The sequence below is a fragment of the Rosa chinensis genome, chromosome 5 (assembly GCF_002994745.2).
Source record: "Rosa chinensis cultivar Old Blush chromosome 5, RchiOBHm-V2, whole genome shotgun sequence".
In the NCBI taxonomy this organism is placed as follows: Eukaryota; Viridiplantae; Streptophyta; class Magnoliopsida; order Rosales; family Rosaceae; genus Rosa; species Rosa chinensis.
In genome coordinates this window covers 74,279,517-74,306,691 of record NC_037092.1, presented here as the reverse complement: position 1 = coordinate 74,306,691, position 27,175 = coordinate 74,279,517, and the positions used below count along the sequence as shown (strand labels likewise).

The following is a 27,175-nucleotide window of genomic DNA, read 5'->3' as shown; positions in this document are numbered from 1 at the left end:
TGAAGGTGAGAGTGGCTTTAAGAAGACAAAAAGAGTTGTGTGGCCTTATGGCTAATTAGAGTTTCAAAATGACAGTTGTATACAATTTTCTATTTTTTCAAATACAAATGATTATAATTTGATGAAGAAACTGTTGATAATTTAATAACCATACAAAATTCCACTCCAACCCTCGAGCTTCCTCACACTTTCGACGACCTCAGAGGGCATTCCCGGTAATTTCACCAGTACTAAGTATACCCACCCACCACCCGGATTGTCGTCGTCACTTTCAGTGGATGCGTGACTCTGGTGACGACTGACAGTGACTTTCTCAGCCGCCATGAACTCCACAATCCGCACTTCTTATCTCTCTCTTTCCCGCGGCCGGAAAATTCCCAAACCGGAATCGCCGAACCTCCAACTACCTCCTCGTTCCGTCATCTCGCCGAACCGTTGCAACGGTTTCCGAAACGTTTCGTCGGCCAATTCGCTGCTGAGAATTGGACTCCGGCATGACTCGGCTGACCTCCGCGGTGTTCAATCGAGACGAGTTAGGGTTTCTTCCAAGAACGCTCAGTTCGGCTCGTTCTCGGACGGGAACGAAGCTCAGGCGCCGAGCTTCGGGGAGTTTATTACATCGGAAAGAGTCAAAGTGGTGGCGATGCTCGCTTTGGCTCTGGCTCTGTGCAATGCCGACCGTGTTGTGATGTCGGTGGCGATTGTGCCCTTATCGCTCTCTAATGGTTGGAGCCCATCGTTTGCTGGTATTGTTCAGGTGGTTTTCCTGCTCATTTCTATTTTCTTTGAAATTATGAGCTTAAAAAGTTTGAATTTCTTTGAAATTTTGCTTAGAATTGAAAATGAGAAATGAGTTATGTAAGTGATTCTTTGTTACAAAAGAGTTTGAACCAATTCAGTATGGAAAATTTGCTCATTCTTGTGAAGGATCTGTTCAGATTTCTCAATGTTGAATTGTCAATTTTTTGAGCTAAAGCAGTGTACTGAGGGCTGTTCAATAACCAAAGGAGTTGTTGGTATAGAAATTTTGAAAATGTAAAATTTACTTATGCAGTCGTCTTTCCTGTGGGGCTACCTTGTGTCTCCGATAGCTGGAGGGACTCTTGTGGACTACTATGGTGGTAAGGTAGTCATGGCTTGGGGGGTGGCTTTGTGGTCTATGGCTACCTTCCTTACGCCGTGGGCTGCTGAAACTTCTCTATGGCTTCTCCTCGCAATGAGAGCTCTCCTTGGCATTGCGGAAGGCGTGGCTCTTCCTTGCATGAACAACATGGTTGCAAGGTAAATATGGTCTACAACTTCCCTTTTTCAATTACAAAATATGTTGTTAAGTTAAGATGTGCTTTTGAACAGTTTATTTTTCGGCCAATAGTTGCTAAAGCTAAACCTAAAATGATGGTATGAACGGTTTTCTTTTTTCTTTGATTTTTTGTTTTCAGATGGTTTCCTAAGACAGAACGATCCAGGGCTGTTGGAATTGCAATGGCTGGATTTCAGCTTGGAAGTTCAGTAGGACTCATGCTATCTCCGATTCTCATGTCACAAGGTGGTGTATTTGGACCATTTGTGATTTTTGGTTTATCTGGATTTCTTTGGGTTTTGGTATGGTTATCTGCAACATCAAGTACTCCTGACCGCAGTCCTCAGATATCAAAATATGAATTGGATTACATACAGAGCGAGAGGCAGAAATCCTTTCTGGGGGAAAATAAACCTAAGCCAACCAACGTGATCCCTCCTTTCAGGCGCTTGCTTTCTAAACCGCCCACCTGGGCCTTAATAGTTGCAAATGCCATGCATAGCTGGGTAATGCATACACATCTCATGCCAGGATATTCTACTCTGAGCATCATATTGTCAATTAGCATATGTAGAATATATTATCATGTGTTTGTTTTGTCTGTTCATGTTTATGTAGAGCTTGTATGAAAAGTATGTGTCCACCAACAGGGTCATTAATTTATCATCTTCATTTTTCATATTTTGCAGGGTTTTTTCGTTTTTCTCTCCTGGATGCCCATCTACTTCAACTCCGTGAGGCTCAATATCCTAGCTATTTCTTCTGTATTTCTGTTATGTGGATGGAGACTTATATAGCTTATGACTCTACTACAGGTGTATCATGTCGACCTGAGACAAGCAGCTTGGTTTAGTGCTGTTCCATGGACTGTCATGGCAGTCATGGGATATATTGGTGGTTTGTGGTCGGACATAATGATACGAAATGGTACAAGTGTCACTTTGACTCGAAAGATCATGCAGGTATGTGAAAGAATTACATTAATATTGCAGTTTATACTGTAAGAAGTCTAACTGAAAGAGGGATGGAGTCTGAAGGATTTCACTTGAAATACAAAGTGATTAATCGATAGGATAGATGGGAAAGACACTTTTCTAATCTGTGCTTATTTGGAAACAGTATATTGTTTGCTTGTAATCTGGGAGTTAAGTTACAATATAAGATTTCTCATCATCAACCTATTTTTGCAATCAAAAGAATGGTACCCGGCAAAGTAGATATTCTTGAAGAGAAAACTCTGTTTACCATATGACATAATGTTCTGGTCATGCTTTATGAAGTGTCAATGTTTGTTCTTTCTGTGCAGTCGATCGGTTTCATAGGTCCTGGGATTGCTCTTGTAGGTTTAACTACAGCAAAAAGTCCATCAGTTACATCTGCTTGGCTTACTTTAGCAGTTGGACTTAAATCCTTTAGTCACTCTGGCTTTCTGGTGAATCTTCAGGTCAGCATTTGTGTATATGCTCAAGTCAGATATCGATTAGTAACTTATACTTGATTGTTCAATAATAAGTGAGCTGTAATTTTTTTTTCTTTAACCAGGAGATCGCTCCCCAGTACTCTGGTGTTTTACATGGTATGGTTAATCAAACTAAGTCGTTTCAATATACTTTTTTTTTCTTTTTGTCTTTTTTCGTTATACTAAATGCTTCAGAGCCTGATGTCAATCAGTAAATATGGACTAGTAAATTTGGCATCTGATGAATGATATGGTAGTGACCCCCTTTTTTTTCATCATAGGAATATCAAATACTGCCGGTACATTTGCTGCTATTTTGGGAACAGTTGGAGCTGGTTTTTTTGTCGAATTGGTGGGTTCTTTCCAAGGATTTCTGTTGTTCACGTCACTGTTATATATTCTTGCTGCCCTTTTCTACATCCTATTTTCTACCGGGGAGAGAGTAGATTTTGATGAACCAAGTAAGTATAGTTTATTCTATTACTTCTGTGAACTATATATAATATAACCACAACCCCCACCCTTTCTTGTTGGCTTCAGATCTTGTCCTACTTGGATGTTGCAGGATTGTAATTTGATAATGTCTGTGATATGGATTATTATATGGATTAGTATTTGAAAATGTTAGCTTTCTAGGCAGTACTTTTTTTTCTTTTTTCTTTTTTAATATCTAGGCAGTACTTTAAGGACTTCAATTTTGGAATATGTCCAACTTTTAGGCAGTATCTTGAGGAAATGTTTTGATTTTGGAACATGATCAATTTCATCAAATCTGTTTCATGCATCAAATTGTGGAGATTTTAACTTTTTACTGCATTGAAATTCCTGTTGAGCAGCAATCATACTTTTATATCCCTAACATTACCTTTTTGCTTTACAGCTCCAGTATGAGATTCTAAGACTGCTGGCACCAGCATTGCTTGTTGATGATTATATGTGTTCAACCGTAACTAGTGGATGGTACAGAAAGGAAGGCAAACTAGAGGAATGGTACAGACCATTGGAAATCATCCGTTGTATCATAAATAACCTCTTTTGTCTTTTTGTAATTGAATCTGAAGCTTGTACAGTGGATGTTATTAGTGTTCCTCATGCATCGACAATGTGTTTCAGGTGCATATGGGGATCCTGATAACCAAATTTTGTAAAAGATATCTGTAAATGTGTTTCAAAGAGGTAAGATGCTGCATTCATTCTTCTTACTACTGCCTTTCGATATATATTAGTCTCCCTCGCTCAGTATGAAAATCGACAGAGCGTTGATTTGAGCGGCTTTTCGGCCACGGGACCTATAATTTCACGTTATGGGATACCTCCTCAAGTACCACGGGAAGGAGGTGTGAATCAAAATAAGAAAAATGGAGGGAATGAAGCGTAGTTTCATGTGTTCTTAGTTGGCCAACTCTCTTGGGCTGGGCCTTTAATTGGTAGAATATTTATATTTCTATGTTTGACTAAACCACATAAGAATCTTCCATTGACTGGATCATATAAAACCAAAATTGAAACTCCTCCTGCTTCCAGTTGTCCTTTATCTGAAATGGAAGCGTAACTTGAATCAGTCTTCAGCACAAAAATTTGGGCAAGTCCAAGAATTGTAAACTACAATAAGCGTTGGCAATTATTAAATTATGTATGGGTGAGGACAATTAATGTTAGAGGGGTACCTGTAACCAGCAAACATTCATTTCATTTCAGTTTTTCAACAGAAGATATGATAAAAACAACACCAGCCGGCCAAAACCTCAGGAAATGAAGAAAGCTCAAAGTCCTCATAACCAGAGGAATCAGTTTTCCAATTTTCACTTTGAAGATGAAAAGAATAATAAAACCAAGCAACAGAGTGGAAGCCGGTCTGCCCTGAAGCATATGAAGGCTGCAGTGAAGAAAGTTTTTACAGTTCTTTTCTTTCGAAGAAAGGTCAACTCAAAGGCTGCTGCTTCTGTAATTGATCCAAGAAGAAACAGTAATAGAATCAGAGGAGTTTCATGTAAGTTTCACTATTGCCTTCTTGTTCTGCACAAAGCTTTTACCATCACCTATATTGCAGGTTACTTAGAAAAGCTATATATAGGTGATAGAATTGGTGGGATTCTTTCAATAGTCAAATCTTGCATTGAGAATTTGTTTTTGTTAACATTTTCCAATGTTCTGCAGCTTCAACCGATGGTTGGAGTACTGACACTAAGAACTCATCAAAGCTCAAGTTATCTGGGTCTTCTGGTTCTTCTACTACTCAGATTGGAGTAATTGAGACGACAAATTTCTCCTACGAAGAGATTTCTAAGGCAACCGAAAAGTTCTCTCAAGCAAATAAAATTGGTGAGGGTGCTTTTGGGACAGTGTACAGGGGAAGGCTCGGGGATGGATCTCTTGTTGCTGTAAAGCGTGCCAAGAAGGTATAGACAGTTTATGATAGAAGCTTTTACTAAATATCGAGATAATAGTACCATCTATGGCTTAAAGTTCCCATTTGTTTAAAGAATGTATCAGTAGAATCATGGATATGATGAGTAAATGACAGCATTACAGGAATGAGATAGAACTCTTTGAAATCTCTTGAGCATTTCTTAGACAATAGTTAGGATCATTTGCTAATAGTTTGCACAATGCCTCGAAACCATTTGCAGACAGTATCTGACAAGCTCTTAGCATTGGAGTTCAAGAATGAAGTACTCACCTTGTCCATGATTGAGCATCTGAATTTGGTAAGATTATATGGATATTTGGAGCATGGGGACGAGCGGATTATTTTGGTTGAATATGTTGGCAACGGAACACTACGGGAACATCTGGATGGTAAGCCTTGTGCATAATAGTTATGAAAATCTATAGGGTTAGTCAGGAGAAGCTGGAAAGCAGAAACGAAAGTACTTGGGTATATGGTAAACTCAACTTTAGGCGGAATGAGTAAAATTCTACTGAGAAGCTGGAAATATAATCCATGACATTCAACTGAGCTTTTGTCAAAATTCATATTTCAAAAGAACCTGGGTTAAACCAAACTAAAATGAGAATTGATGGAAAATGCATTCTAAGAATAAATTGAATAGTTGATCGTTGATCCATCTGATCAACTTCTGCTTACCCCAACCGGCAAAGGATCTCAGGAGTCTAAATACCACCACTGTTGGAAGTTCTAAATATAATAAGAATCTAGAAATTGCAGAAGTTGATATTGGCATTGATTAGTCAAGTTACTATTTATGAAGGTACACGCGGAAATGGACTTGAAATTGCAGAACGGTTAGACATCGCAATTGATGTGGCTCATGCAATTACCTATCTTCACACGTACACAGGTATGCACTTCATTTTCATTCCGAAGTACTTGGACCAAATTATTGTCCAAAAGTTTATGTTCGGTAGCTTCTTCGGCGTTTTTCGTTTCAGTTTATGGACTTCACTGCGGAGACCATATACCCATAGCTTTCCTTTTGTTACAGTATGTGAAGAAACAAGTAAAAACAGACCTGTTCTAACATGTGTTTATCTTAGTTAAGAAACAACTCCTTGTGACACAGTTTCATATTATTGTATGGTATTTGAAAAACCTAAAACAGTCTCATGTATTTTGACAGATCCTCCAATAATCCACAGAGACATAAAATCATTAAACATCCTCATCACAGAGAAATTACGGGCGAAAGTAGCAGACTTTGGGTTTGCACGATTGTCTGCAGACCCTAATGCAACTCATATTTCAACTCAGGTTAAAGGAACGGCAGGCTACTTGGATCCTGAGTACCTCAAGACTTATCAGCTCACCGAAAAGAGTGATGTTTACTCCTTTGGTGTGTTGCTTGTAGAACTGATGACAGGAAGACGACCCATCGAACCCACCAAACCAAACAATGAAAGATTAACAACAAGATGGGTAAGAATTCAGTATCGATCTGAGCATCCTGAAATTATAAGACAAACATAAAAATGCAGATCAAGTGAGCTATGCATTGCTTTAGATATTTAGCCCAAGTCTCCACCTTAGGTAGTTAATTGATCATTGCTTTTAGTCTTGAGTTAAGAATGACCCCTCCTGGAGATCCTTTACTTTAGATAGTCTTCACATGTTTGTGTAGAGCATAAAGCTGATCGAGTCACATCAGTCCAGCTCTAGTAACAACCACCTTGCTCCTGGTGTTCCAGTTGCACATGAAACATTCATCAAATTAAACCGCTGTAGTGCATAGCAATGGTCTGTCATGTTCCTCTTCAGATGGCTTGTACCCATGTATGATTGATAAAAATTAGGTATTGAAAGTGTGAACCAAAAATCAGCCCAACCATGTTAGAAACATAAGGACAATATTTCATGTAAACATGGAAATGCATATGTTGTGTACTTGTTTAATATCAAATGCCCAAGTCCATCTTTTTTTTTACCTAAAACTATTGGAAAGAAATGAGTACATCAATCAAAGAAGCTTCCAGTGATTAGATTATCAAGCAGAAATAATTGATGTTTATCTGTGCAGGCAATCCAAACATTGAAACGAGGAGAAGCTATACTTGTCATGGATCCAAGGCTACGGAGAAGTGCGGCATCAACCATGGCAATGGAGAAAATCCTCAAGCTAGCTCACGAGTGCCTTGCACCTTTAAGACAATCAAGACCCTCCATGAAAAAATGTGCTGAAGTATTATGGGGGATTCGCAAGGAATTCAGAGAGAAAGCCTTCCCTGCTCCTCCTTCAACTTCTCACTACTCCGACACTTTTCCTGTGAGAGATGCTAAGGTGACTAGGCAGCAGACTTTTGGAATTGAAGATGGTGATAGCTATAAATTTATCTCAGCGTAAGGAGGGAATTTACTCTCGCATGCATATTACCTTTTCTTTTGTTCTTGGATTGATACCTCTATGTAAAGTCTTGTCACTTGTGTGTTATCATCCTGAATTTGATGGCAGTCAGATCCTGCGCTTTCTGTCATCAGATTTTAAGAACATGCAGAACCCAAACACAAATTTGTTGTGATTCATTCAATTCATTCATCATTTTCTGGAAAGCACTATTCTGTAAATGGCTTCTATTTGAAAAAGGTCTTAAATGCCCAGTTGTATCATGTGAGGGTGGATCCGTACTCTGTACTAGTCAAATTTTATTCACCAAATTATGTGACAGTATTTCATTCATTTATTTAACTCTATAAGTCTATTTACAGCAGCATACGCATACAAATACCTTATTTAGTAAACAAATTTAGTCAAACATTGTCGCTTGTAATTAAGGACTCACATTCGGATCTGCATCAATAAATCGTCGTGCAACACATTCACAACCCGTGCCACTAATCCTAGCATTTTCCATGAACAAGACATCAATATTTAACCTCAGATATTTACATGAGCACACAAATAAATATCAAAAGTCTTCATATAAAGTCTTAAATATATTATATACATCTGGTAAGAGCAAGTCCACCCGTTGGGGGTAAATGTTAAAGTCCTGGTCAAGAAACTGTTCACTGACACTAGACACGGGTTTCCACCTGTTTTGTTTCTTGACCGGTTAGTTACTGTTCACTGATTTTTTTTAAAAAAATTTGTTTATTGTAAAATTAAAATATATTTAATGTAAATAAATGGTAATAATGGACATTTATAAATAAATGATGTAGAACAGATTACAACAATAATCGAAGGAAAATCCGGTTTGGATATTAAAAATTTTGGGAGATATACACACACACACACATAAGTTAATTATAACCTAACCACTGCAAGTGGCCTAGTGGTTCTTGCCTAGTTAGGTGTGCTCCCCAACCTAGGTTCGAACCCTGAAGTTGTCAAAGTGGCTAGGCACTGTGCTGCAATGCACAGTTGGAGCATTTCACATGCGCCGAAGGGGTTTATCTTGGGCCTAGGAAGCTTTTGGGTTCCCCTTGACAAAGTCAAAAAAAGTTAATTATAACCTGTTAGATTGCTTCATTAATTGTACTGAAAGATCCAGATTAAAGGATCGTTGCTTTCAAACTTCCAAAAAACCACATGGCTGCCTTCCACATGTCCCATTTCAGCACCAGACCACACCACTATGCGACAAACGAGTTAGCTAACTTGCGTCCCCACCGTCCAACGCTAAACGACAAGAAATTGCTTCCGACTCGCCATGCAGCTCGCGCCAACTCTCCCATCATCAGCCATGACGTGGGCCGACTGGGCTTGGGCCAGCTTGGCAAACGGTCACACTGGGTCAAAAAAAATTGTCAAGAGCATGACATTTTTCTTGACCTGGGTCATGAAATGTCAAGTTTTGACCAGTCACAAGCCCATTGGTGGAAGTGAGTTTTTGGCTTTCATGGTCACCACCTCAGCTTTTCCTATGTGGAGGCCGATCAAGACCAAATCGCCGGACTTGTTCTAATAGGGAAGACTTTTTCCGACACTCAGCTGCTTAGGCAAGATTACGTGAAAAATTCATACATTCATAATAGAGGTGGCAAACGGGCCGGCCCGGCCCGACCCAACCGATTTTAAGCGGGCCTAGTCGTGCTTTGTGCCGTGCTTGGGCCGGTCTATTTATTATCGTGCCGGGCTCGTGTCGGCCCATTTACTTAAATATTAAGCCCGGCCCGGACCATGGCCCGAGCCCATATAGTGTCGGGCCGTGCTCGTGCCGGGTCAATAACGGGCCGTGCTCGTGCCTACCCACTATAAAGTACGATTTTAAAATCTTAATTTGAACAAATAAAAATTAATTTTATTTAACTATTTAGAAAATTAAAATAAATTAAGTTCTACAACGTTTTTCTTAATCTTAGCTTTTTAAGATTAGATTTCTAATAATTTTTTATATTCCACTATAAGAAAGAAAGAAAAAAAAAACTCAAAATATATTGTTTTTAGTATATTATTGTGAGATTAATTTTATTAATATAATGAGATTTAGTATCTATTATTTTTTCCTTCATTCTATAGTTGTATTATTATGAGATTAGTCTTTATTAATAAACATATATTTAATATTTAGAAAAAATACTTATGTCAAAACAAGGATATAATGTTTTGTTTTATTATTTTGACAATATAAAAGAAAGCATTAGTGAAATTGTCATAAGATTTTAAATAAAAATGTCTCATATTCAAATCTCATTATTGTAGTTTTTTTATATTTTTAAAAACAAAATAAATTTTTGTGTGTTGTAACGGGCCGGCCCACAATATGTCGTGCTCGGGCCGGGCCAATGGGCCAATATTCTTAGGCCCAGCCCGACTCGTAATTCTAACGTACTCGGGTAGTGCCGGGCCACTAAAGGGCTTGGGCCGTGCCGGGCCTCTTTTAAGTGTGCCTGTGCCGGGCCCGTGCCGTGCTCGTGCTTAATGGCCCGTTTGCCACCTCTAATTCATAAGCAAGTTTTTGACGCCGCCGTCGTGTCACGTGTCATGATGTGCCCACCAATCAAAATCCTTCATTTAAAAATTTATGCTCATACTGCCATGACATGTGTCCAGCAAAATTTCAAAACTATCTCTCACTTACTCTTAACTAAACGGCCGCACCACACACACGTGGCACAATGGGAGTACCGTTCACTGGTCACTGGTAAGAAATTCACGCTTGGTAAGAAGCCACGTGTCACCTTCTCATCGAGTTAAAGAAAGATTAAAAAAAAAGGTAATGGAAAATATCAAAATCTGATCCCCAAAACAAGCAAAGCGTGGCACTAGCGTCACTCACTCTCACTCACTCCCACAGCCACAGTCCCCGCTCTCTTTTGGCTCCATCTCCACGTGATCGTTCACGTTCACTTCAAACTACCTTTTTCAAATCTGCAATCAAACCAGAGCCTCCTCCCCTTCTTCTTCTTCTTCCCCCCTATAAATCTCTCTCTGATATTTCTCTCTCGCTTTGTCTTCATCTCTCTCTCTATCTCGGACCTTTCTCAAAATATCTCCGATTCTCTTTTATATTCCCTTATGCTCTAAATTCCGTACCTGCTTATATTGCTCTGAGGAGTTCCAGGCCTCAGAAAATCGAAAGCAGAAGAAGCGCTTTCGCTAATGTAATGCGCATCATCATCACTCGCTCTTTGGTTTTTTAGTTTCTTTTAACCGCTTTGTGATTTTGTTCTAACTGTTGTGGATTTTGCTTTGGATTTCAGAGACTGTTGTTTGAATTGAGGAGGCTCTGTTAGCCATGGAGAAACCGAAAGGCGAAGCCTCGAAGATTCCGGCCGCGGCGAATCCTCTGGCCGAGGAACCGACGAAGATTGCGTCCAACATCAATTACCACGCGAATTTCAGCCCTCACTTCTCGCCGTTCAAGTTCGAGCCGGAGCAAGCCTACTACGCCACCGCCGAGAGCGTCCGTGACCGTCTGATCCGAGTAAGCACCAAGCAACCGTTTGATTTTCTCAGCTTTAGGTTTTGATTTCGGTTAGTAGAGAAATTAGTGTTGAAATGTTGTTTTGGTTTTGGTTGATTTTGTGTAGAATTGGAACGAGACGTACCTGCATTTCCACAGGAAGAATCCGAAGCAGACCTACTACTTATCCATGGAGTATCTTCAAGGACGAGCCTTGACTAATGCCATTGGGAATTTGAACGTTCAGAGTGCCTATGCTGAAGCTTTGAATAAGTTGGGGCATGAGCTCGAGAATATAACCGAGCAGGTAATTTCGGAATTTTGCAATTGGTTCTGTAATATGTGACCTTTGGCCTCTAAATGTTCATGTTCTCGTATTCGTGTTGAGTTTGTGTTATTTCAAATAGTTGAAATATGCATTTCAGTGTTTGTATATGGCATACTCTTATAGAGATTAACTGTATTGGTTGATTTGGTTGTGCAATGATCATTAGAAATACTTCTTTGTAGGAAAAAGATGCTGCACTTGGAAATGGTGGCCTGGGAAGGCTTGCTTCGTGCTTTCTAGACTCCATGGCAACATTAAATTTGCCGGCTTGGGGGTATGGTTTGAGGTACAGATACGGGCTGTTCAAGCAACGGATTGGCAAGGATGGCCAAGAAGAAACTGCTGAGGATTGGCTAGAGGTGAGAGGTCCTAGATCACCTCAAGTTCTGTGAAGTTTTGCATATTTTCTAAATTGCCACCAATACTTTTGAATTTATGCAGAAATTTAGCCCTTGGGAAGTAGTCAGGCATGATGTTGTATATCCAGTCAGGTTCTTTGGTCATGTTCATGTTAATCCTGATGGATCGTAAGTATCAAATTAGGATTTCCTTTTTTTTTGACAATGAATTTATGTCAAAATGAAGCATTTAATAAAGACTGTAATGCACTTCAAGTGTTCTTTTTATTAAAAAATTAAAAAAAGAATCACATGGTTTACATCTTCAGAAAATAACTGCAATTGGTTGTATTACAGGCGAAAATGGGTTGACGGAGAGGTTCTGCAAGCTCTGGCTTATGATGTGCCAATTCCAGGATACAAAACCAAGAACACTATTAGTCTTCGTCTATGGGACGCCAAAGCATCTTCCGAGGATTTTAACCTCTTTAAGTTTAATGATGGTCAATATGAACCTGCTGCTCAGCTTCATTCTCGAGCTCAACAGGTTCGTAATATCTTTACAGCAACTTAGCAAGGTAGTATTGAAATTTGCCACGTCTTTTACACAACATATGCTGTCTGATCTTTTTCATTTAAATAAGCTTTGGTGAAGAATTATAGTTTTAAAAATATGTAGGGATAACCAAATATCATGGATTTAAATATGTTGGGTTACAGATCAAGTAATCAATCTCTATTCATAACCCTTTTGAAACAAGTTGCAATGTATGAGAATTCAAATATAGTTAATGATGTGTATCCACCAGTTCTACATGCTCAAGTGTTTTCTTGAATCAGTTTGTATGAAATTGTGCATTGCAGATTTGTGCTGTTTTATATCCTGGAGATGCTACAGAAGAAGGGAAACTTTTACGTCTGAAGCAACAATTCTTCCTCTGCAGTGCATCACTTCAGGTTGTTCGATTAACATTTTAACATCGAATCATTTTTTGTCCCAACTTTTTTTGATTAGATGTTTCTGATGACCATTTAACTTTGAATTTGAAAAAAGTTGAAAACGTCATAGAAATCGTAAACATTTAGAGAGATTTTTTTTTTCTTCAACAATTGAGGTCTGGTTCAGCAATCTGAATTTCATTATCAAGCTGGGATAAATAGAAAACTGCTCTTGTGACACTTTCAGTTGCTAGTTTGTCATACCATTAAGAAGTTGCAACCTGATATCCTTTAATGTTGAAATTACAGGACATTATTTTCAGATTCAAGGAGAGGAAACAAGGGGCGGAATTGAAATGGTCCGAGTTTCCAACCAAGGTTGCTGTCCAAATGAATGATACTCATCCTACACTTGCAATTCCGGAGCTAATGCGATTGCTCTTGGATGAGGAAGGGCTTGGGTGGGATGAGGCATGGGATGTGACAACAAGGTGGATTACATTTTTTGTTTGTTCTTCTTCAGATTTTTTTCCCTCAGTTTCTTCCTCTTCCATGGAATTTCAGCTTATATTGTAGGGCTTTTGATACAAGATGCTGAAATTACTAAGTTTAAATATCAAAACAGGACTGTTGCTTATACTAATCACACAGTCCTTCCTGAAGCACTTGAGAAATGGTCACAGACTGTCATGTGGAAGCTTCTTCCTCGCCATATGGAAATCATACAAGAAATTGACAAAAGGGTAATACTTCTCACATGTTTCTTTACTCTGTTTATGATTTCAATTTCATCTTCCCAGTGTAAAATCTTGCCTCCTTGCAGTTCATTGACATGGTGCATGCTACACGGACAGATCTTGAGAGTAAAATTCCCACTATGTGCGTCTTGGATAACAATCCCCAAAAGCCTGTTGTCAGGATGGCTAATTTATGTGTGGTGTCTGGACATACGGTAAGAAATCCATATAGGAATTCCCAGCATTTCTTTTCCTTTTTCCCTCCACATTTGAGCTGTTGATATTTTTTAAATGTTTTAGTAACTTATTTGCCCATATTGTTGTAGGTTAATGGTGTTGCTGAGTTGCATAGTGACATTTTAAAGAATGAGTTATTTGCAGACTATGTCTCACTATGGCCATCCAAGTTCCAGAACAAAACTAACGGGATTACTCCTCGGCGGTGGCTGAAGTTCTGCAGTCCTGAGCTCAGTGATATAATCACCAAATGGTTAAAAACGGATGAATGGGCAACCAACCTGGACCTACTTGTCGGTCTTCGAAAGGTATAATTTATGTTTTCCAGTGTTTACAGTTGCTTGTGGTTATAGGAGTGTTGCAGTTGAAATACTAAATCTCAGTGTTGATGCTTTCTCCAATAGTTAGCTGATGATGCAAAATTACAAGAGGAATGGGCGTCTGCCAAGATGGCTAATAAGAAGCGTTTGGCACAGTACATAGAGCATGTGACAGGTGTTAAGATTGACCCAAACACTCTTTTTGACATACAAGTGAAGCGGATTCATGAGTATAAAAGACAGTTGCTTAATATTCTGGGTGCAATTTATAGATATAAGAAGCTAAAGGTACAAAGCCATTTACATGTTACTTGACTTTTAATTATATGTCTATCTTCCTTGCATGCCTCGCTACCCATTGAATTTACCTGCATGACCTTCCAACTTGATCTTGATATATGATGTATGTCTTTATGAACTTGTTCATTACATTTGCACCTGCTTGTTATCCTATAGAGTTTCATGGCCACATGTTAACCCAAAGAATTCTAAAACCTTATTCACTGAATAAATAGGAATTTGATAAAAGTTCTGTTGTTTTTTCTTTTTCAAAGTTTTGTATTATGTTGTGGTTGAGAACTTGAATTAAATTGTGACAGGAGATGAGCCCTGAAGAGCGGAAGAAAGCAACTCCACGCACAGTCATGATTGGAGGAAAAGCATTTGCAACATATACAAATGCAAAAAGAATAGTGAAGCTGGTGAACGATGTAGGTGCGGTGGTCAATACTGATCCTGAGGTCAATAGCTATTTGAAGGTTAGTTCATATATCAAAGTTGTTTGGTACTTGATATGGCTTGCAGTATTGCTATACTGCTAGTATGTATCTCTTTGGAAATTTTCATACTATTAGAGAGATGAATTTTCATATATATAAGATTAAGATGTCAAAAATTGGGACCTCGATTGATCCTGAGCTGATAATCACTAATTCTTCAGGTTGTGTTTGTTCCAAATTACAATGTATCTGTGGCTGAGCTACTTATCCCAGGAAGTGAGCTGTCACAACATATCAGCACTGCAGGCATGGAGGCAAGTGGCACAAGCAACATGAAGTTCTCTTTGAACGGTTGCCTCATAATAGGAACACTGGACGGAGCTAATGTTGAAATCCGTGAGGAAATTGGACAGGAAAACTTTTTCCTTTTTGGTGCCACAGCTGATGAAGTCCCTAAGCTCCGCAAGGATAGAGAGAACGGACTGGTATGATATCTATCCAAGTAGTTCAAAGACAAATAGATGTCTTTTTATCTTAGTTGGAAACAATAGCTTTGGTGGTGCTAACTAGTAATCAAGCATATTTCTTTCTCCTCTTACTTTCTACCCTTCTTGTGGATCACTCAGTTCAAACCAGATCCTCGGTTCGAAGAAGCAAAGAAGTTTATTAGGAGTGGAGCATTTGGTAGCTACGACTATAATCCACTTCTTGACTCTCTGGAGGGGAACAGTGGTTATGGTCGTGCTGATTATTTTCTTGTCGGCCATGACTTCGCAGGATATCTAGATGCTCAAGCAAGAGTTGATGAAGCTTACAAGTAAGATCCCACACCTTTTAGCCTCTACATCTGATTACTTATTTGATTGTGTTTGAGAAGGGATATATTAGATCTTCGTGGTTATGGAAAACCACAAGCGTGCAAAACTAATGCTTGCATTTCTCGTTTCACCTGCAGGGATAGGAGGAAGTGGCTTAAGATGTCCATATTGAGCACTGCAGGGTCCGGCAAGTTCAGCAGCGACCGGACAATTGCTCAGTATGCCAAGGAAATCTGGAAGATCGAGGAGTGCCGTGTACCATAGATCTAACCCGCAATTCTGATTTCAATCATAATTATGGCACAAGATGAAGGTTACCGTAAAGAATAAAACAGCCATCTTTTTTTAAGTTCAGTATTTATTTTGTTGATTCAATCATGTCTACATAAAAACAATTAAGTTTTTATTCTGCCATTACTTGTTTGCAAAATATAGCTAAATAGTACATACCTTGCTACTGGTGTGTGTTCTATTTCTAGCTGAATATGTTGTACTATTCTCTTTCTAGCTAATTACCTTACTACTGATCTGATGCAAGTTTATTTGTTACGAAACATGGAAAATTACATAACATGCACTTCTGCTAAATATATACCAAACTATACATACATGGATTCAGATACAAATATACTACATCAAACAAAAATATTTTATACGAACATAAATAAATCAGGGACATATTTGCCAGAATCCAAAGAGCTCTGTTAGTGCCTTCTCTCGGGCTCATGAAATTCATTGTCAATAGCCTCAATTACGCAAATCAACTCGACCGTGTTCAGCAACTTCCTAGGCGCAACGGCTCTATGTTCGTTGGCAGGAAGCAGAACATTGAAAAACCTCGCAAGCAAGCCATGCCCAGCCTTCTTTCAGGCCGTGTGCATTTTGGACCCTGTCGACTTCATTCTGTCTGAACTATGGCTCCATAAAGTTTCATATAAAATTCCAACCTTGTCCAGTAATCTTCACTACAGTCAAGCTTTGCTTCTCCATTTTCTTGGAAGCCAATTCAAATGCCCTGGATAATGCTTTTGAACTGTATAGATGCACTCTATGTAACTCAGCTAGGATGAGATCCATTACCTTCATTCATAGGCCAGGAGGAACTCAACTAGGATGAGATCCATTACATGTGGAACCTTTCATTCATAGGCTTTGAGGGGCACCCGCAGAGGTGCACCCTTCCAAAAATAGGCGTATGCCGCTTAAAGCGCCACACACACGGTATTCTTTAGTAAAAGGCGAAAGAATAGTTCGCTCTGTGCTCAACGCATGGCTCCGTGAGTTAGACAATGCTGAGCTGCTTTATTTTATTGCCCTGACACTAGAACATCTCATTCTCTCATAAGGTATGGGACTCATCACTCATAGCGCCTGTCACATATTATTATTCACATCCATTTGAGAGATCCAAATGGACTTAATAAAAGAACCAAGTAACAGCACCATAATGATTTCCTTTAGTCCTTCAAGCTTCCAGGACTTCCTCTAGCCAAACTAAACTCCTAATGTCGAAAAAACGAGAGAATTAAGAGTACATTGGATGCCCGCCCCTATTACATTGAAACTGCAGCGTCCAAGTTTCTTGTGTGGTTCATAATTAGTGTCACTAGTATGTTCTCACAAGGAACTGCGGACCTGCACAGCATAATGTTGCTGCAGACTTATTGCTCACAGGTTTGACTACTGCTGTTCTTCATGTAAATGTCACTCAGCTTCCCTGTAGATGGCTAATTAATAAGCCCAAAATAGAATTCCTTGCAACCATTAATGTGCTACATATATGGGCAAAATCATGAAATATTAGTAGGTGTTCGAGAACATTGACCATGAAAATGTTTTCACACACCAAATTTCACATTAGAAGCATTGCATGCCATATATCGAGACAATGTCTTTATACGATTATCAATTGTATGCATCTATTAATATATGGTCATCTGCAGCAGCCTAGCCTAGAGTCGCCAACATTTTCGATGAAATGTTCACCCTGGGGATCATTGATGAAGAAACTTTTAGGGTACTTCTGATATGAGATTGAGCATAATATTCATCCTCTTCTATCGTGCTAAACAGACCAAAATCAAACATGCATCTTCTACCAGTTCCTTCTTAAAAAAAGATCCAATCACTTGAATTTGAAACCTGAAAGCACTCTTTTAGAAGCAGCCACCTATGTACATATTAGTCCTTAACTCCTTATTATCCTCTTGAGGATAGCTAGATGCATAGCTTCAAAAATCATCACTAAACATACTATTTGAAGTGATTACGAAACTCGATCAATTTATATAACTATTTTTTCAAGTATTTGCAACAGTGACTTAACCTTCTTACCCATTTACAGGAATTTAACCCCCTAAATAACCAACCCTTTTGGCATCTCTAAGAGCAAAAAGAGACGAGAATGGGAGTCCCAAAGCAAAAACAACCTACATAAACATGCCTGCACAAACTTCTATTTTCTTCAACCAAACACATCTAAACTAACAGCAGCACCTAATAACATTGCAACACTCATCAGTGCACCATCAACATCGTTGGCTAACTCTCCAGGAAATCACTGGATCTCCGGTGTCTCAGTTCACCTAGTTTCATCAATTTCAGTATAGCGTTAGATACATTTACCGTTACAGTAACTAACTAGCAACCGAAAATTCAGACCAAAAGAAGAAAAAACAAGTAGGTAGGTAAGAAGTTGGAAAGTAGGAAGAAGATTCTTGTACTTTAGAGTCCTAAATTGATTGTGTAGACTTCCAGTAACATCGTCTGAAATAATATAGTGGAGTTGTTATGATTTAAACTGGATTTGGTAGGGTGCGCCAAACCTTGCTGTAGTGCAACACAAGGATGACACGCGTGAGCCCCAATAGCAAGCTATTGTGTTGGACTCACCCCTTCAAAAAATTAATTTAATATCGTGTGAACCATTGGTCCACATATCAGATATTAAACTGATAAGAACAGATACTACACTTGATCTTAGCCAAAAGGCCGAGAAAGGTATGCTTTGTTTAGTCTAGCTCTTCTCTTTTTATATGGCTATACACTTCTGTTCTTCTTGTCAGAAAGGATGTGGTATACTTATTCATCTTTTATAATTGCAAAGGGGCTAAGCATTTTACTGATGAATTTGTGGTTGCTTACACTGACACTAACCCAAGTCCTGGCATTAAACTTCACTTGTACTCTACCCCATATTAGATCGTTATACAAATAAAATCCAGGGCAATTGGCCATCTCTGCCTTCTGCAAAGAACAACGTAAATTGGAGATTTGGGCCAATGAGAGTCCCACTTATATGACAAAAAATTAAGACATGGAGTGCAGCTTTTGTTTCAGGCGTCTCAAGTTAGCAGAACAGTAGTGACTCTCAAGGTACTGAAGATGGCTGGTCTCCGAAAGCCATTGCGCAATTTCATCCAACTTTGGTAGCGATATCTCTGTTGCCAGAGTAGGAATCAGCCAATTAAGGCAGCAACAAAGTTTGAGTTTCAACCATCAAATTAGCATGTACACTCAAATTCACATCTTCAATCCAACATACTGCAACAACTTCCGGTGCATCAAGGACAATCTCAACTCATGGAAATAAACTCTATAGCTTGCAATTATACTTGAAATTATTTAGTACAGGAATCACACTTCTACGAGTTCTTTTTAAAAGATATTCTATAATTTAAGGGATTCCAGCAACTAATTTTTTTCCATCCTTGGTATTTTTCTACGATTGAATATTTGAATATTCTGCATTTAAAACTGTTGCTTGAACTGAGTCCGTAGTTAACTAATTGACTATGAACAACTTTCTATCCACAAACATAGCAGATAAAAAACTGAAATGTTAAATCAGAGTGGATATAATACAACAGTTGATTTGCAACGCTTTAAACAGAGAAAACAGTACAAAATGTGTTCTTCCACTCTTCTTCTGACAACCTCATAGGTTTCTTTAGTTCCACCTTCATCTTCATCGATCTTTATCTGATTGATTTGCAGCTACAGCTGATTCAGATTGGTAGCTTCACAGCCGATCCATTCACAATCATAGACTCATATTGCTTGTCGCGCAGAGGATACAACATTCTGATAGTTGGCTTCAAGTGCTACTGTCTCATTTAAAAAATTTTACTCTCTTAATTAGAAAAATCATAGCAACTACAGTGGGATATTTAAGTTTATAATCTGGTAATCAAATTTGAATCACAATCCTAAGCCACATCCACTTGCAGGTCTAAAAGGCATCACAAGGTAACAATCTTCTGTGGATAATTTTCTTAACAAGAGGCTTGCAGGTAATAATCAGTTGAAACTAAATTTTTAGGGGCACCCACAAAGATGCACCCTTACAAAAATAGGCGTATGCCACTTAAAGAGCCGCGCACACGGTATTCTTTAGTAAAAGGCGAAAGAATAGTTCGCTCTGTGCTCAACGCATGGCTCCGTAAATTGAACATTGCTGAGCTGCTTTATTTTATATCCCTCACTGTAGCCAGCGCTTTCTCTATCCTTCGATGTTGGATGCTTTGCGCCTATTACACATCAAGTCAACTTGCATAAAAAAACCATACGGGGTTTCAGAACATCCATTACAAATCCAAATAGCCTCATAATGATTTAATTTGTTACAAATCCAGTGCACTTCTGCAATTTAATTTAAAAGAGGAAGAGGATTCAAAGAAAAAAAAAACTCAATAAAAGTACTAAAATTCTTCGTAATGCCTTGTTAATTTCATCATTTAGGCCTTGATGCTCAACTCTGGATATGTCCATTGCTCGTATTAGACTATACCAAGATATGAGGTTTCACTTAATCAGTCCAACTTATAGTCCATCGCTATCAATTTTACTAATACAGGCGTATGAAATTTTAGTTTGGATATTGATAGAGTCATAGATCCAAGCTAGCTATTATTAAATAGAAATAACTCCTATCTATCTTCAACTAAGAGATGAGTACACAGACAGACCCCGCGCCATTACAACGAAGCTGCACGTCCGACTTTTGTGCAGTAAGTTACTGCACATTTAGCAACTGATATTCTTCATGAAAAATTGTCACTCATTATCAGCTATTAAATTTTAATGGATTTACAAATTCACTGCTACCATTACCTTTGTGCTAGTTCAAGTAACAGAAGGGACAATATTCTGATCTATTATAGATGTCATAAAATCCGAAGCATTTCTTGCCATACATCAAAGACCTTATGTCCCATTGATTTTGTTGTATTCAAACCGGATCCAATTTATGTTTATGTTATGGTACTTGCGAAAGCTAGCCCACTGTGATGAACATCATGATGTTAGACATGCATATGGCCATTATAAGAAACTACATGAAGTTATAGCAGCAGTTTTCTCTTGGCATAGTTTTGCATGTCATACTGAGAAAGCTATATATCAGAACCATGGTCTAGCGTGACAACATGTCAACTATTACACAAAAGAACGTTATAGTGCATAAAACAACGATGAACACCTACTCAGTCATATGCAAACCAGAATCGCAACCTGACCCAAAGGGCGAGACCAAAACTGGTGCCTAAATCAAAGGCATTGTCCAGTGGAAACACAATCATCAATGAACCTAAAGAAAATCAGAAATAATGCTGATGTTGCTGGACAAACTAAAATGGATTCCATCAATATTGAGATTAGGTGTTCAAGTTTAACAGCTGGAGAAGGCTAGAGAAGAGTTCTGCTAATAGTCGTAGATTTCGGATTTTCGGTCAAGTTTCTTCATTCACCAAGGAATCACAATATTTTTAACACCAAAATTAAAAAGTATCCTAAAAAATAACAAAATAGCATTCCGAAAGGCAAAAAAATAGAAATTGGACTAGAATTGGTGGGGGTTGCGCGAACGCAGGCCCCCTTGCAACAAATTATGACGTTGGCTCTCCCACGTATGGGAGACCATAGATGGGCACCCCTCCCAAGTGCAATGGAGGTCACCAATCTTGGCCATGGGCCTTCTTGATCGCCCAGAAACCCCGTCCAGGTAAGTATGTTACAGCTGCATAGGTCCAGCTATTTTATACCCATTCTTGCCTCCCCACTTTCCTCATGTTTGCTATGTGGTACAGAACTAATACATATCAATTACCAAAGTCTACAAAACTGCTTGAAAAACCAAGTGGTACACAGTACAATATGTATCAACTATGTCTTCTATTGTCACAATATTTGTTGGTTTCATGCCTAAATTTCTTTACACGGTCTAGATTTGACAGTTCTTTTGTTCCAACGCCACCTTCTTAGGGTTAAAAACAGAGACATGAAAACCGAGCCTAATGAATGGGATTACATAGCTAGAGATGCATGAACACATGTAATTGGGTTAATGTTGGTGCTTCAGTATGACCTCATCTAGGTCTTGTGTTATCAAGATTGACTTATTTGTACTCCACAACATCAGAAAACGCAGTATGCTTTGTGTTGGAATTAATGCTTTCCTGGCCCAACTAGGATACTTCAACTCAGTTTGCTAAGTTGTGGTTTCGATTATATTTTGTTCAAATACAAAGTAGAAGCTATCAAAGTCCTAACACTTTGTAGTGTGCTCTTTCAAATCAATATTCTACGACATTGTCGATAATTTTAGTACATCAATCTCAGTGAGCTTGTTTCTAAATCGCATGATATAGATTGAATTGTAATGAAAGCGACAACTTAAGGGCCTAAGGCAATGTCCTAGGAAGACATTGAATTATTGATAAACAACTGGACTCTTGATGTAGATTGAAACAATAAACAAAACGAAGAGCTTTGTGCATCTCTTTTGTAAAAAGAAGGTGAGCGGCCAACCTCTCTCCAGCAGACTTTGATCGAAGTTGCTAATGTATAGATGTGGAAAGGTCTCGTTCTAATAATAGCTTGTATAATTCAAATGGAATCATACAAATATGTATGTACATCAAAGTTTTTGCATATTGATGCTAAGAGAACATATCTATTAGCTATGAAGTTCATATTTGGTATAGTACCTAGTTCAATTTTCAATTTTGTTGTTCGCAGATTAAACACTAGGTGGCGAGTTAACAGTTACTCAATGTCTTTTCCACTGCTATAGTGCTATGGCACTCAAGAGCTCCTCTATATCTTTGGCGTAGACATGAAGCCTCTCTAGCTTCTATTTTGTTTTCACGCTGCAATACTCATTCAATGGAGATACATATTGAAATTGGACAATTGGTGAATCGTGCTTGTTTGGCTCCAAAACCAGTATGGGTGCAAACTGTCTCTTTTGAGCGTATGAGCAGGCGTGCTAGCACCGTGGGGTACAGTCGTCGGAGAATCCCTTGACCTGACTTCTTGATCAAACGTTGTGGACGAGAAGAGCACCAACCTCGTCACCAGGTTCTTCTCTATGCCTTTCGGAAAAGGACTTCTTGCCTTACGGATAAGGACTTTGGTTGTGATCTCTTTGCGACACCGAATCGATACTCAACGTTGTGGGTTGAGTAGAGCAATCATTGGGAAGTTTGGAGAAAGCACGGGTTTTGCTAAAGCGTGACTTTAGCTTCGCTGAGTCGCGAGGGTGTTACCCTTGCTTCGATGGGTTGCAACTAGGTTGCAGGTAGGTTTGCTCCGAAGAGGCTTTGATAATCTGTATAATTAGTTGATTGAAGAGTTGTCCCTAATTCGTCCTCGAAACCTGGTATTTATACCTAGGGCTTCGACAGTTCCTTGCCATAGAAGGATTATTGATTGAAGTTTCCTATTCAATCTCCGCTACTTGATTCCAATAAGGGCTCGTTTTCCTTATGGATCACGGAATGGCTATAGCCTAAACCCAAGTAGGCTTATTTTTGGGCAGCAGGTATCGGCCCGTTGTGCTAAATCCCCTAAGGGATCTTGCCAAAAATACTTTTGGGCTCAAACATTGCCCCCCCCTCAGGCCCCAAAATCAGGCCCGCGAGAAGTAACTGGTTGAAGGGGACTTAAACGACACGCCTGACGATCGAAACGAGGCCATTAATGAGGATCGCGTCCATTCGCTTTGTAAAACTTCTTCTCGTCATATCGTTTCCCTCACAAAACCTCTTATTTAAATCCCGCAGCCACTTCAGACCTGTCACATCAGAAACCCTTCCGGTCTCTTGAACCCCGAAAACTCCTTATTCCATACACCTCCCTACAGAAACCAAGAAATGGCTCCCCCAAAGAAGATGATCATCGATCAGGAAGAGGAACTTAACGAGAAAGTCGCCCATACTTGGGGAACTAGCGTAGGTGCCCGCTGTTTCATCCACACGATCATCCAAAGACCCCTGCTCCTCAGACTTCCAAACCACCATGCCGGACTAGGACCTTCACCGCGAGATTCCATCCCGGACGACGCACTCGCCCTCTACGGCCTGCCCGTCCGACGACCCATTCCGGTCCTCAGAAGAACGACTGGAGATTTCACTAGCTGGGGCGCGCATCAGCACAGAGCCAAAATAGGGTATTGGCCCGCCACCATTACCGCGGCAGAACTCTGAAAGCGAGATCTGGCTCGTTGGGACGGGGCAGGTATTACTCAGACTATTGATCTCTTCTTTAGCCTTCCGCGCGGTGGCAATCGTTCACCACTGGCCGCCTTCCTTTGTTTCTGGACTACCACCACCAACACTTTCGATTTTCGATTCGGCCAAATGGGCATCACTCTGCTGGACATCCTCACGATTACTGGGCTACCCATTGACGACGAGCCCTATGTACATGGCCAATTTGACTCCGTCACCTTCACTCTAACAATGGCACAAACCGGCTGCAGTTCTCATAGCAGCTCCTACCCAAGGTGGCTGTCTCATTACTGTAGAGAACACAACGCGACCGGAGGTATTTCCTTCCTAGAGTACTGGCTGTGCAAGTTCATCATCTGCACCTCTGCCAACAAGCCCACTGGACCTTGGACTTCTCTCGCGACGGCCCTCTACAACGGCCACCGCGTAGGGCTCAAACAACTGGTTTTGGGCGCCCTCTACCGCATTTTATACCAGGCCACTATGCATCCTTTCGAAACCAATATCTCAGGCCCCTTCTGGATTCTTGATTTCTGGATCCAAATTTACTTCCCATTCCTCCGCTGCGATGACATTCCACCGCTACCACCAGCTGACACTCTTCGTGGCCGATGGCTCTGCCGCGAGGCAAGGTACACATCCCCGCCCTACTCTGAGTGTTTAACATAGTGCCATTCCCCCTCTTTGACGCTTGGAACTACAACACCTCCTGGCGCAGAATTGGTCCCCCAACTGGGCCTCCGCCAGCCCAAAGTATGCTTGCATTGGTTGATCTCCCTCAATGGGCCAACAACCTTGCTCCTGTTGATGGGACCTCCGAAGATTACGATCAATGGTGGGAAGAAGTTTCTGTCAACTACTGGAGACAACGGGATGATGAACTCTTCGCAACCATCTTCCAAGATCTGCTGTATCCCTATGATGCTGATACCTAACTACTTGCTCGCTTCCCTGAAGCTGAGGCGCGACCTCCAGTACCCGAGCCGGCTCCGCGACCCACGGGAGCCCCGCGTCCTGTTCAAGCTGGCATTGTTATCCGCGAGCCACCACAAGAGGTAACTTGCCCTTTGAATGTTTTTATTTCTTCTTTCGCCTTAGCTTCACTCTTTTCCCCCTTACTCAAACTTTAATGTAGCAGGGACGTGCTCGCCCTCTGGCGACCGCACAGTAGATGTTCCTCCAGCCACTGGTCAGGTTGCCAAACAGAAAGTTGTAGCCAGAAAGCCTGAAATTGGAGACTCTTCTTCTGATGATGAAGACCCACAAAGTGTAAGGACTTCCCTCCCAGAGTCTGAGATTGCAACATTTTATCTACAGTCTAACTTAACCCCCTTTTGACCCCGACAGCTTGCTGCTGCTTTGGCCCGCAAACGCAATCGCGCTGATCCCCGGACCGACCAGTGGGAAGAAGGTGAACCACTCTCATTTCGATTGGTACTTCATACTAACGCGAGCACTGAAATTTTCATTCCATCATTATATCTGAGTCCCTAACGTCCCTCTCTTGCAGGTCCGTCGCAGGCCCTTAAGGCTGATGGGTGAAGGGGTCGTCCACTGCTGGCGACGCAGCATCTCCTTCTCAAGCCCAAGTGCGGCCTGATTCAACCAATAATCCACTTCCTGTCAACACCGCGAATGATTCGCAGCTGCCTCAAGTACCGGTGCAGATTTTGGATGACAGCTCACCTGAGGTTGAAGAAAGAGCGCCACCTATAGAAACCTCTCGCGAGCAGCCAACTGCAAACCCCGTCTAGGAGAAAATTACCCCTGACTCGGCCAGTCTTCTCGAGGTTGCCCAAGAACAAATGGCAATCGATGCTTCTCACGAGTCACCTGTTGACGAGGTATTTTTCCTTGTAAATATTTCCACTCTGGTTCCCACCTCAACCTTCTTACATTCTAACAACTCTTGTCAGGCCCCGAATGTCGCTCCTAATGAGGAAATGGCAGTAGCTGTCGAGGAAATTGCTATCGAGAACCCTGCTGAACCAGATGGTGGAAACCCGGCTGACCAGGAACCTGCCCCCCATGCCCCCCAAGTGCCTGAAGAGGAGGTAGAGATATTTCATGAACCAGTACCGAAGGCAGCTCCTGTCGCGGAACCACTTGAGGCTCCTGTTGCTGTGGATCCCAACCTACCACCTATGCCTCCTTCGAGACTAGAAAGGTTGGCTCGCATACTTGAAGTAGTCTCACCTGAAGTGGTAGATGATGTTAGGGAAGGCCTCCGTCGCCTCCTCGGTCCTGACATCCTGACACCCGGCGCGCCCACGAGAGTCTTGGAGTACTTGAGGGTGCTTTTTCATGAAGGAGCCGTTACTGAAGCTCAATTCATTGAGATTGACCAGTTGCTGCAGGATCTTACCGAATGGCTGAATGAGAAGGCGGCCGCGACCGAGAAAGCTAGGCAGACCCAGGCACATTATCAGGCCCTGACCCACCAGATGGACACCTCCCGCGACTCCTTGGGTGATCGGGCTAATCTCGTCCGGGAGCTAACACTCGCGAGAGACCATCTCCGGACCCAAATTCAAGATCTTCAGGCCCAATTGACTACTGTTATGGCCATGCTTTCCCTTGAGGAACCTCAACTGGAACAACCCCTAGTCGCTTTTGAGGCACTTTCACAGGAAGTGGCCCAAGCCCGTGTGGCAGCCCAACAGGCTGCCCAAGCTGCTGCCGATGAGAGTTTTGGCCTGGACGAGCACTTTCTCCGCCTAACTTATGCAGGCCGAAAACTTTAGGCCTCTAGTATTAGGCCCATTATTTTTGTATGAACAATATTACTATTATTATCAATTATCTTTTAGCCCACTTCGTTGGCCCAAATGTCTGTTTTCTTTTCGTAGATAGCAAAACGATAACTATTTTGCCTTAACTGTTTTAAAACGGTTTTCAAAAGGATAATCTCGAAAAGGGGCAATTACCTCTTTGGAAACTACTCTGTTGTCCACGCGTATTCGGTTTTGTTCATTTCCAAGATCACATCATTGAATTCCCTTGATGACCCCATTGATGGCGTTGAATCTTCTTCAACTGCCAAGACCGAAGGGTTGGGGCCACTAAAGTTGGCCCCCTATAAATACTTGTATCGTAAGAGTGCAAATACACGCAAACATGATTCCTCCAGAAATTGTCTTGCATTCCATACTTCTCTTCCTCCTAT

At 40.6% G+C, this 27,175-nt stretch overlaps 3 protein-coding genes and 4 non-coding genes across 8 annotated transcripts; 3 read left to right on the top strand and 4 right to left on the bottom strand.

The window, feature by feature from the left end:
* Positions 1–259: 259 nt before the first annotated feature.
* Positions 260–3,961, top strand: LOC112164872 (probable anion transporter 4, chloroplastic). Of its 2 annotated transcripts, none has more exons than XM_024301211.2 (9): positions 260–757; positions 1,055–1,281; positions 1,440–1,806; positions 1,990–2,034; positions 2,116–2,262; positions 2,607–2,744; positions 2,843–2,876; positions 3,041–3,220; positions 3,640–3,961. In XM_024301211.2, the coding sequence occupies exons 1-9, from the start codon at positions 323–325 to the stop codon at positions 3,648–3,650; spliced, it is 1,584 nt and encodes a 527-aa protein (XP_024156979.1). In that variant the 5' UTR covers positions 260–322; the 3' UTR covers positions 3,651–3,961. The 2 variants fall into 2 exon arrangements, with proteins under 2 accessions (XP_024156979.1, XP_040362303.1); XM_040506369.1 differs by having other exon boundaries at positions 620–757; positions 1,092–1,281.
* Positions 3,827–7,764, top strand: LOC112164873 (calmodulin-binding receptor-like cytoplasmic kinase 2). Its single transcript, XM_024301212.2, has 7 exons — positions 3,827–3,935; positions 4,458–4,749; positions 4,917–5,158; positions 5,390–5,558; positions 5,972–6,061; positions 6,341–6,636; positions 7,235–7,764. The coding sequence occupies exons 1-7, from the start codon at positions 3,921–3,923 to the stop codon at positions 7,556–7,558; spliced, it is 1,428 nt and encodes a 475-aa protein (XP_024156980.1). The 5' UTR covers positions 3,827–3,920; the 3' UTR covers positions 7,559–7,764.
* A 2,674-nt stretch (positions 7,765–10,438) lies between these two features.
* Positions 10,439–16,028, top strand: LOC112165721 (alpha-glucan phosphorylase, H isozyme). The gene is made up of 16 exons (XM_024302345.2): positions 10,439–10,761; positions 10,861–11,084; positions 11,191–11,370; positions 11,574–11,750; positions 11,833–11,918; positions 12,087–12,276; positions 12,594–12,686; positions 12,978–13,159; positions 13,294–13,411; positions 13,492–13,620; positions 13,732–13,950; positions 14,047–14,250; positions 14,562–14,720; positions 14,903–15,166; positions 15,308–15,498; positions 15,637–16,028. The coding sequence occupies exons 2-16, from the start codon at positions 10,896–10,898 to the stop codon at positions 15,761–15,763; spliced, it is 2,508 nt and encodes an 835-aa protein (XP_024158113.1). The 5' UTR covers positions 10,439–10,761; positions 10,861–10,895; the 3' UTR covers positions 15,764–16,028.
* A 629-nt stretch (positions 16,029–16,657) lies between these two features.
* On the bottom strand, positions 16,658–16,774 carry LOC112168597. Its single transcript, XR_002924356.1, has one exon. It is a non-coding gene; the product is annotated as a U5 spliceosomal RNA (small nuclear RNA).
* A 1,534-nt stretch (positions 16,775–18,308) lies between these two features.
* LOC112168567 lies at positions 18,309–18,503 on the bottom strand. The gene has a single exon (XR_002924328.1). It is a non-coding gene; the product is annotated as a U2 spliceosomal RNA (small nuclear RNA).
* A 1,318-nt stretch (positions 18,504–19,821) lies between these two features.
* Positions 19,822–19,938, bottom strand: LOC112168596. The gene has a single exon (XR_002924355.1). It is a non-coding gene; the product is annotated as a U5 spliceosomal RNA (small nuclear RNA).
* Positions 19,939–21,347: 1,409 nt separating this feature from the next.
* On the bottom strand, positions 21,348–21,508 carry LOC112168534. The gene has a single exon (XR_002924295.1). It is a non-coding gene; the product is annotated as a U1 spliceosomal RNA (small nuclear RNA).
* Between the last annotated feature and the right edge of the window lie 5,667 nt (positions 21,509–27,175).

Bases quoted from the DNA above. Each gene is read 5' to 3' on its own strand.
- LOC112164872 (XM_024301211.2), top strand. From the start codon at position 323: ATGAACTCCACAATCCGCACTTCTTATCTCTCTCTTTCCCGCGGCCGG. The intron at 2,745-2,842 runs GTCAGCATTTGT...TTCTTTAACCAG, and splicing joins GCTTTCTGGTGAATCTTCAG to GAGATCGCTCCCCAGTACTC. The intron at 2,877-3,040 runs GTATGGTTAATC...TTTTCATCATAG, and splicing joins GTACTCTGGTGTTTTACATG to GAATATCAAATACTGCCGGT.
- LOC112164873 (XM_024301212.2), top strand. The intron at 5,159-5,389 runs GTATAGACAGTT...AACCATTTGCAG, and splicing joins CTGTAAAGCGTGCCAAGAAG to ACAGTATCTGACAAGCTCTT. The intron at 5,559-5,971 runs GTAAGCCTTGTG...CTATTTATGAAG, and splicing joins ACTACGGGAACATCTGGATG to GTACACGCGGAAATGGACTT.
- LOC112165721 (XM_024302345.2), top strand. From the start codon at position 10,896: ATGGAGAAACCGAAAGGCGAAGCCTCGAAGATTCCGGCCGCGGCGAAT. The intron at 12,687-12,977 runs GTTGTTCGATTA...TTGAAATTACAG, and splicing joins TCTGCAGTGCATCACTTCAG to GACATTATTTTCAGATTCAA. The intron at 13,621-13,731 runs GTAAGAAATCCA...ATATTGTTGTAG, and splicing joins GTGTGGTGTCTGGACATACG to GTTAATGGTGTTGCTGAGTT.